The 10,577-nt window shown below is 44.9% G+C and overlaps 1 protein-coding gene across 3 annotated transcripts in view; it reads left to right on the top strand.

Annotated features, from left to right (window-relative positions):
- The first annotated feature begins 1,108 nt into the window (after positions 1-1,108).
- Positions 1,109-10,577, top strand: part of LOC121276128 (ankyrin repeat and SAM domain-containing protein 6-like) — a 38,156-nt gene continuing 28,687 nt past the window's right edge. For all 3 annotated transcript variants that reach the window (XR_005942610.1, XM_041184140.1, XM_041184141.1), the window contains exons 1-2: positions 1,109-1,943; positions 3,990-4,034. Coding sequence is in view for 2 of the 3 variants with exons in the window: in XM_041184140.1 (XP_041040074.1) it covers positions 1,109-1,943; positions 3,990-4,034 (880 nt within the window). In the remaining variant the exon portion in view is untranslated. The remainder of the gene's footprint in view (positions 1,944-3,989; positions 4,035-10,577) is intronic.

Genomic DNA, 10,577 nt, shown 5'->3' with positions numbered 1-10,577 from the left:
TTGTGCCTGCCATAGTTTATCCACATTTCCAAAGCACATGGGAGCACAGGCATCAGTGTTGCCTGGTAAAACATGACCTTTGTCTCTGGTTTGAGATCCTGGTCCACTATGTTCCCCACTGGCACACTGGAGTTGACGATGAATTGCATTGTCTACATCTGCCTTTATCGACGGCAAAGTCCCAAGACATGGAAAGTGGTCCATAATTTCAGAATCTCGCCGCTGATCTTAATCAATGACCACAGCGTTGTGCTGTGGGAGCTGGTTGACTTTCCAGGGCGTTTAGGCCTATTATATTTGGAGAAGCTGTGGACAATGACTCGGAGGTCAGTTTTTGAGTGTGAGGGCGCAGACATCAACGTCATCTGCAACAAGATAAAAATAAAATACCGCGGACGCTGGAAACCTGAAACAAAAATTGCCGGAAAAACTCAGCAGGTTTGACCGCATCCGTGGAGAGGAAGACAGAGTTGACTCAATACTGCAGCTGAATAAGTGAGATTTGGAGTGACATCAGTGCGGAGGACCAGCTTCGATACGCGCACGCTCTCAGCTCGCACTGACTGGAGCGTCTGTGAACGAGCCTTTTGTGACGCACGACGCAACGTCATTCAACACGGCGGCTGCCCTGACGTACGGCCGCTTGAAGTTCCCCTTCTCATCCCGCCTTACACTCGCGCCCGTTGGCTGGTCAGCCCGAGTCAAAAAATATGTTAGCAAACCGTTGCTAGGTATCGACGCTCCGCCAGCTTAAATGAGGTCGTGACGCCCGGTGGGGGGGGAATCCGATTGGTCGCCTGTCTCACCAATCACTGGAGTTAGGCGCCTATGTTTTCTTTCGTTCATCAATCAACGTCCGCGGCGCGCATCAATCGAGGTCGGGACAGAGAGGACTAACCTTACATTGTTGTCATTCGGTCACTGTTACCGAAGGAAAAGATGGTTTGGATTTGCGTGTAGGTCCACTGCAAATCCCTCCCCTTCCCCCTCGCGAAAAAAAAACCCCATCATCGAAGCGATGTCGTTGCATGCTGGCTTGGCGCTGATGGGTGGTCGGGCAGCGAGGAGGAGCTCACCCTTGCTGTTACCGCCTCGGCGTTAGAAGGAAATGGAGTGCGGGATCCCTGCGATCTTCCAGCTCCTGTTCCGCGCCTGCGAAGAAGGAAACTTCGAGAACGTCAGGCGGTTGCTGGAGCCGGCAGCGCGAGACGGCGAGGAGGAGGGGGAGCGAGAGGAGGAGGAGGCGACGGTGGCCGGGGAGCCGGATTTCAGGGCTCCTCAGGTGCCTGTCGACTGCACGGACGACGATGGCAACTCGGCACTGCAGTTCGCGGCCGGCAACGGCCACGAGCACCTGGTGCGGTTCCTGCTGATGAAGGGCGCCTCGGTGGACAGCCGCAACCGCTACGGCTGGACGCCGCTCATGCAGGCGGCCCGCTTCGGCCAGCTGAGCGTGGCTCGCGTGCTGCTGGAGAACGGTGCCGACGCCAACGCGGTCAACAAACTGGGCGCCAGCGTGCTGACGGCGGCGGCGCGAGGCGGCCACGCCGGCCTGGCGCGCGCCCTGCTGGAGAGCGGCGCCTGCGCGGATGCTGGCGGTGAGGTCAGCCGGCAGGGACTGGAGGGGGAGGGGCGGGCGCCGGCGTTGACGGCGCTGATGGTGGCGGCGCAGCACGGCGCCGAGGCGGTGGTCAGGGCGCTGCTCGAGTGGGGGGCTGCCGGATCTGGAGCCGCGCCATCCGGCCCCGCCGGCGGCTGGAGCGCACTGATGCTGGCGGCCCTCAACGGCGAGCTGGCCGTGGCCCAGCAGCTGATGGAGAGGGGGGCGGACCCCAATCAGGCCAACGTGGGAGGGATGACTGCCTTCGAGATCGCCTGCGCCTGCAAGCAGAAGGACATAAGAGACTACCTGGATTCAAAGACCACCAATAGACCAAAATCAGGTAGGGACGTTAAGGGAAAAGCAGAAAAGGAAATAATGGCAGCATCTGTGAACAGAGAAACAATTGATGTTTCAGTTTGATGGTGTTAAGGAGACGTGCAACTGTGAAATACTGCAGACTTCAGGGAACATCTCCTTGGTCTGATCGGAGCATAGTTCTCTTTGGTTTTAAGTGTTTGAAGTTGGAAGCACTTTCCTCTGAGTCAGAAGGTCGTGGGTTTAAGTCCCAGAGACTTGAACACAAAATCCAGTACTGACATAGTGCTGCAATGCTGGAAGTACTTTCCTGGTGAAATATTAAACCAAGGTCATCCCTGCCCTTGCAGGACATATAAGGACATATGTCACTATTCCAAAGAACAGCAAGGGTGTTTTCCTTGGTATCCTGGCAGATATTCATCCCTCGTCACAACTGATTTAAAAATAAATAATTTGGTTATCACGTTACAATTAATGGGATTGTGCTGCGTTCATATTGGTTGTTGCATTTCCTACAGTGTACTTCAAGAGTACTTAACCAGTTGTAAAATGCATTGGGACATGTTGATGTCATTGAAAGGCATTATATAATACAAACTCCTGTTCCTGCGGTTAGCATGTTGGGATTAGGGTTTTGGAGCTATTTGGATTGTTCGTACTATACTGTACATTGAGCTAACAGCTGCTCAGTTAGTTCTGTGTTGCCTGCAGAAACTGCTTTTGATATATCTTTGCTCCTTTATCATTGTTATACTGTATAGGCAACTCGGGATGGAATGTGACTTGGGAGCAATGGTGTTGCTGTTCTTTGCTTTTCTTAATTTCTAAATGTTAAAGTAGTATAGATGAATGGTTACAGTGCATCCTGTAGGTAATGTATATTGCAGTCACAGGCTTCCAGTAGTGGAGGAGATGGGTATTAAGTTCATTAGCTTGGGCACTGAGATTAGCTGTCTGCTGGAAAGCTCACGATCTTCCTGGCAACAAAACTTCAGATGTTTTAAAGAGTGTCTGTTATTTTCTGGAGACATCCACTATCTGGGTTTACTATTATTCACTTAAACATTCTATTTCTATTTAATTTGTAACCATACAATTTTAACATTTTAAGTGCTTAATAAATAGTATTAAACCTTCTGATTATACTATAAAATAATACCTATTACTAAATGTAAATTGGAGTATAACTTTTATTATTGTGCTCTTAATTTCATACTCCTAATTCCATATTTTAGTATTTTTGGTTATTATTTTATGCTGCTTGGTATTGTATGTGCTACAGGATACAATGAGTATCAGCAAAATTGGAATGACTTTGAATGTATGCAAAAGGTTTGGCACAATTTCTCAGAAGCCATAAATGTGACTTTAAAGTGTGTACTGGGTTAAGAATTACTTTCCTGTGTAATATGAATGCCCCAAAATTGCAGACTGTTGATAGCTGGTCCTGTTGTATGTATAGCAGTTAATGGTGTATGTCTACAAAAGAATGGAACTTGGGAACAGGAGTAAGGTATTTTGAGCTTGTTTTGCCACCAGGTGATTTGATCATATTGACCTGTATCTTCTTCTATTTGCCTTGGCTTCATAGCTCTCAATGCCCTTGCCTGACAAAAAAAATGTCTCCTAGCATCATCAGTTTTTTTTGGGAAGGTGGGATGAGGTGAAAGAGTTCCAGATATCTACTACCCTTTGACCCTTTGTGTGAGTTGTTTCCTGACATCACCCATGAACAGCTAAATTTTAAAATGAACTGGGATGTTCTTTGCCTGGAGAAGTATATACACCATCTCATTTATATTGCTGCTTCCATATGCAGCAGTATAATGTTAAGTTAGTATGGAAAGGAGCATTGTTGTGAATTAGGTGTTAACTGATAGAACTTCTCATCCATATTATGCTTGGTCCATTTGCCTTTCCTCACTAATGTCTCTGTCTCTGAAGATTTCAATCTCTGATTTTGTTTTTGGTGCACCAAGGGTTGAGTTTTTCTCTGGAAAAGATTCGTGAGCAAAAAAATAAACGCTGCAGCATTATTGGTATAAATATGTTTCTGCTTTGTTTACAGATGAAGAGAAAAGGAGACCAGACATATTTCATGCATTAAAACTGGGTGAGCACTATACCACGTTCTATTTTGCCTTCATCGGAGTGGAACAGAATACGATGAATTGGATGATGTCAAGTGACATTTTTGTCACTATTGTCCAAAGCAATTAAATCACCCAATATAATGCATATTTTTATCAATACTGTTTCCTTTCCATTTGGATACAGTTCCGAAGTATAATAAATGGAGGATAGCTGGTTAGTAATGCTGTTTTGCACCCAACCTGTTCATGTAGCAACTTGAATTTGTTTGTTTGATCTTCATGTACAAAGGGGCGCCTCATTTTGCTTTACAGTTGGTGACACAGCAGAAGGGATGAAAGGCAGAAGGCTTAAGAGGGAGCAAAAGCATCCTGAGAAGAGTCTTTAAAAGGCAAGGATAGAGGTGACAAGGTAGTGATGCTGAAGGGTGGGGACATAGTAGCTGAAGGAGTGCACACTTGCTATGGAGTAGTGGGATTGTGAAATGAGAAATATTCTGGTATTAGAATGTGGGGTACATACTTGGATATACAGTTGGAGAAGAATGCTAAAATGGAAGGGACAAGTGCAAGCAGCAATTTGAAAGTGAGTTGAGTATCTCTTATCAATGATCTAGGGCATAGAGGACTTTTGGAGGTTGGTTGGTGGATTATGGAGGAGCAAGTGAAAATGGGTTGCAGTGTTCTGGATGATTTAATTGTAGATGGTGGAAGCTGACAACAAAAGGGTTAGAATTAATGTCTTGGTGATTTTTTTAAAAAATGTGGATTAAGGGAGAGGGGCATGGGGTGGTGATCGATTATTACAGATATAAAAGTAGGTGTTTTTGGTGATGGAAAAAGAATAAACTTGCTCCTTACAAATTACTCCTTACCCATCCTCTTTATGTCCCAAAGCACTTAGCAATCAATTAAGTATTTTTTAAGTTCTGTCATTGTTGCAATATAGGCACATGTGACAGCCAATTTGCAAAGCTCAAGACCCCACAAACCATAGTAACATGGTTTTATTGATTTGAAGGATAAATGTTGGTCAGGACATCGAATTGTCCTGTAGGATCATTTGCATTTATCTGAAATGATAGACATTAGTCTTAGTCTTGTGGTTAGGACATTAAACTGTACCTCCAACTATGCAGCACACCCTCAGTATTGTATGAAATGTCAGCCCCATTTATGTGCTCAAGTTTCTAGTGTGGAATTTGAATCCTTGATCATCTGATAAAAGTGCTGCCACTGAGCCAAGACTGATACCTGGGTAGGAGGTTGAGGTGGACACTGGTTCCATATCTCTGACTTAGTCTGAGATGGTAGATGGAGGTTTATTTATAGTTGAAACCAAATACACAAAAGTCTGCTTCCTATTTCTCCGGTCTCTACAGTTTCTCTCTTGTCTCTTCCTCCTCTAATCTTTCCTGGTTCATCTTTTCCAAGGTGCCCCATCCTCTGTTCCTTTTCTCATTCAAGTCCTTACCACTCTACTGCTCACGGTTCTCATTTTTGCCAACATTGCTAATGGCTTGCTTTGCTTGAATATTGTCCCTGTCTTTCAAAACCATCATTATTGGCCCTTTCCCCAAATGCACAACTTCAAATTTCTCTTTGCCATCAACAACCTCCCTAAATCTAGCCTCTGTTTTCTTTCTAAGGCACTCCAATGTAAATCTGCCTTCCACCTTGGTGTTCCTGCTTTCTTCCCTAAGTGTCTGCACCTTGTACACTGTTCTGTCCTGCCTAAAACTCCTTCCACATAAATGTTCTTGCCATATTCATCACCACCCCTTCAACCATGTGGCCTCTCCATTTCCTTTGAATCAATCACAATCAAGACCTTGTAGTCCACAGCACTCTCAATTCCTTGCAAACTCCTCCTGCTTGAGGAATTAAAAGCAATTCCCTATGTCACTTGCAACAGCACTTTTGAACTGTCTATTTTTTTGGCTCTCCATTTATCACGATATTGTAGCTATTGAGCTCAGACATATTCTTACCTCCACCTTTGCCCATGTAAAACCCTTACACTTTCTCACCCTGATTATTTTCCCAGGCACACTTGAGTACAAAGGATGAAAAATTGAAAGTATATGTCCACAGCTTGTTTAGCCATTTATTGTAGGATCACATCAAGAATCGTCAGGCCCTGGTCTTCACTACCAAACAGCTCACTATTCCAGGAAAACAGACATAACCCCTCTCCTTTGTCCCCTCTGTGTTTAACTCTGACACTAAGTGTGAGGAGATCATGAAAGAAAAAATTGCATTTCTGTAGTGCCATTCACACCCTCTGGATACTCCAAAGTACTTTCTAGCCAATGAAAAACTTTTGAAGTTTAGTCACTCTTGTAATGTAGAAAATCGCATACTATTGTATCACTGTGATAGAGACTACCTGGTTGGCTGCCTCTGACACACCTCTCCCTTTTCTGAGCCCCTTAAGCTAAAGTTAAAGTTACCTCCCCACACTGCCAGCCCTAGCTCTGAACTCCTACCTGTATTTAGTTTTTCTCCTGTCTCCCCACATCCCCTCTGACCTCAACTTGATCATCTGACCCATCTCCTGCTCTTGGCTGTCTTCCCACTAAACTGTTGACTACCCAACTGTCCTACCTGTCCCCTATTCTAACTGGAATATTTAAAGATTCCCTCTCCTCCAGTCACAGATTCCTTCCTTTCAGATCTTGTGTAATTTCATCTATTCTCAAAACTCTGTCCTTGAATACAACTGCTCCATCTCAAACCTCCCATTTCTCTCAAGTCCTTGAAAGTGATATTGCCTCTCCAATCTATGTCTTTCCCGCTGTTCCATATTTAAACCTCTCCAATCGGGTTTCCACCCTGCCACAGCATTGAATTAGCTCTAAACATAGTCACAAATAATGTTCTCTGTAACTGTGAATGTGATGCACTATTACTTATCGTCACTCTCAACCATTCTTTGGCCATTAACACAGTTGAATACACCATCTTCCTCCTATGTCTTTCCTTTGTTGTCTGACTGGGTGGGACTTCCCTTAGCTGATTTCACTTTTCCCATCCAGTTGTAGCCACAGAATCTCCTGTAATGGCTTTTCTTGTCCTCGCATGATTAGCTCTGCATCCCCTAGGGTCTATCTTTGACTCCTTCATATTGTTTTTTCACATGTTCAGTGAAACAATGCTGGAAACTCACCCCCATTACCCCCCACCCCCAGTAGCACTCCGGTTGCACCAGAGGAGGCAGCTCACCACCACTTCTCAAGGGCAATAAATGCTGGCCTTGCCAGTGATGAGATGACCCCAAGAACTTATAATAAAGAAAAATGTTGCTGGCCCTCAGCAACATTATCCAAAGGCACAGTGTCAGGTGTTGCATATAGGCTGAAATCCAGCTGTACCTCACCATCACTTCGCTCTGCCCTTGACTGCTTCTTTGTTGTCCGGCTGCTTATTTAACACCCAGTATTTAAGGGGTTGCAGTTTTGTCCAGCTGAACATTTGGGAAGATCCAAGCCACTGTCTTCAGCCCTCTGCTCCCACACCACTGATTTCCAACCTCCTTCCCTGGCCTGTGTCTCAGATTAATCACAGTTTCAACCCCATATCCTTTCCATCACAATGGCTGTCCACTTGCACCTGCATAACATCACCCAGCTCTGCCCTGCCTCAACCCCTGTGCTGAAACCCTCATCCATCTTTTGTTAACTTCAGACTCAAGTATTCTTATAGTTTGCTACCCATGTTCCACCTTCTGTAAACCTAAGCACATTCAAAACTGAAGACCATTTCCCAACCCTCACCAAGTCTCATTCTACCCCCCCTCCCCATGCTTGAACTGGCTCCTGGACCACCAATAGCCTGGTATTAAAATTCTTTGTGTTAAAATCTCTCCATGATCTCACCCTCCATATTTCTGTAACCTTCTCCAGCTCTCAAGAGCTCTATATCCCTCCAACTCTGGCCTCTTGTGCAACCCCCACCCACTCCCCCTTTGTCCCATCATTGGCAGCCTTTAAATGTTTAGGCCTGAAACTTGTGAAAAAAATCAGAGGGTAGAGAAACAAAGTTGATTGTCGGGTTGATGACCATTTATCAGAGCTGAAAAAGTGATATAACAGGTTTTGAGCAACTTCAAAGCCAAGGCAAGGGGAGAGGTAAGCCAGGACAGTTTGAGATTTCCTCAACCTGGGCTTTCCCTCTGATATGCAATTGCTTTTGAAGGAGACTGCACTTTTTTAAAATTTGGTTGCATCAGGTGCAATGATCCTGGGTGAACTCCCAAGACATGAAATTAATGTCAAACCCCCAAGTGAGTGTCCTTTTGTGCTTCCTTGGCTACCATGGGAGCTGTCCATTGAAGATTCACTTTGGTAAATGAGTGTAGGCATTTTTGGTACATGACCAGCCCAACTTGGTTGTGACTGTCTCAATATGGTAAGCATTCTTGTTGGTTTCAGTGCAAGAGTTGGTGCAGACCACCAGGTGTGGGGGGGGGGAGTGGTAATCATTGGAAAAAGAAAAGTTGGCAGTTGTAACAGCAATGGTCTCCTCTTGCTGAAGATGTGTGCTGAGAAACAGCTCTTAATTACCAACAGTTTCCCTCCTGCTGAATCACGACAAGATGTCATGCAGCATGTAGCGAGAGAACCAATGGGTTGCAGGGGAAATGCTTACCTGAGCTTGCCCTCACCAATTCGCCTGCTACAGATGCATCTGTCCATGACAGTATTAATAGAAGTATTGTGTGACAGTACCACTGTACCAAATGGGGTCGATTGAGATCAGCTGTAGCAGCTCAAAACTGGACATCTAAGATGCTGTGGATCACCAACAATAGCAGAAGTATATTCCACAATAATCTATAACCTCACAGCCTGGTATATCGCTCCATCTACTATTACCTTCAAGCCAGGGGATGAACTCTGGTACAATGACCATAAGACATAGGAGCAGAAATTAGGCCATTCGGCCCATCGAGTCTGCTCCACCATTCAATCATGGATGATAAGTTTCTCAACCCCATTCTCCTGCCTTCTCCCCATAACCTTTGATCCCCTTATCAATCAAGAACCTATCTATCTCAGTCTCACAATGAGAAGTGTAGAAGAGCCTGCTAGCACCAGCACCACATGTACCTAAAAAGAGATGCCAATCTGGTGAAGTTACAACACAGGACTACATGCACGCTAACTGCAGGAGCACCATGCTACTGAGCTAAGCGAACTCACAACCATTGGATCAGATCAAAGCTCTACAATCCTGCCACTTCCAATCAGAAAGGTGGTAGACATCCTCATCCTTAAGAATGATGGAACCCAACACTTGAGTGTAAAATACAAGGTTCAAGTGTTTGCGATCATCTTCAGCCAGAAATGCTGAGTGAGATGGATCAATCTTGGCCACCTCATCAGCCTTGTGATAGAAGGGATCATTGACAGTACTATTAAGCAGCACTTTCTCACCAATAACCTGCTCAGTTTTATTCTTGCCAGGATGACGCAGGTCCAGACCTCATTACAGCCTTGATACAAACATGGACAAAAGAACAGAATTCCACATATTCACATCAGCATTTAACAAGCATGGCATCAAGGAGTAGTAGTAAAACTGACGTCAATGGGAACCTAGGGGACAACTCTCCACTAGTTTTGAATCTTAACCAACAAAAAGAAAGATGGTTGTTGTTGGAATCCCATCATCTTGGCCCCAGGGCGTCGCTGCAGGAATTCCTCAGGGTAGTGTCCTAAGCCCAGAATCATTCAATCTCTCCACCACTGCCACACTGTGGCTACAGTGCAGTGTGTACTATCTAAGATGCACAGCGATATCGTGAAGGCTTCTTCAGCTCCCAAACCCATGATTTCTTCCACCAAAGAGGACAAAGACAGCTTGTGTGTGGGAACACCGCCTCCAAGTCAGACACTATCATGACTTGAAAATATATCTCCATCCCTTCATTGTTGCTGAGTCAAAATCCTGGAGCTCCCTAGCTGTATCACTGTGGACCGAAGACCTTCACTTCACAGGCTGCAACGGTTCAAGAAGGTGCCTCCATCACCACCACTGTTTCAAGGGTAACTAGGACCAGGAAATAAATGCTGGTCTTGCCAGGAACACCCACATTATGTGGATAATAGAAAAATTATGATCTGGAATGTACTGCTTGAAATTATAGTGGAAAATTATTCAAAAGTAACTTCCAGAAGGAAATTGGATATGCACTTGGAAAAAGTAACATTTGTATGGTTATGGGGCAAGAATTGGGAACTGCTGTCAGCATACACTTGGAAACTGATGCCATTTTTAGATGCTTTTTTGTATCTTCGACCCTAGAGTATTTGCATCCCATTCTTCCTTTCACCCCCCCCCCCCCCCCAATCAATGGTAGATTTTTTAGCTGCCTTGAGATGGGAGGAGGGATGTGCAACTCTGAAATTCCTTCCTTTGGATCTACGAGTAACTTCTTTCTCTTTCCCTGACTTTAAAACTTTTATCTTTCTGACCAAGGTTTTGGTTATCTCTCTTGTTATGCATTAGCATTTGTTTCTTTACCCCTTTTAATTATTCCCCAACCTATTCAGATGTGAAAT

Source organism: Carcharodon carcharias, chromosome 3 (assembly GCF_017639515.1).
Source record: "Carcharodon carcharias isolate sCarCar2 chromosome 3, sCarCar2.pri, whole genome shotgun sequence".
Taxonomy (NCBI): Eukaryota; Metazoa; Chordata; class Chondrichthyes; order Lamniformes; family Lamnidae; genus Carcharodon; species Carcharodon carcharias.
This window is presented reverse-complemented; position numbering and strand designations above follow the sequence as displayed.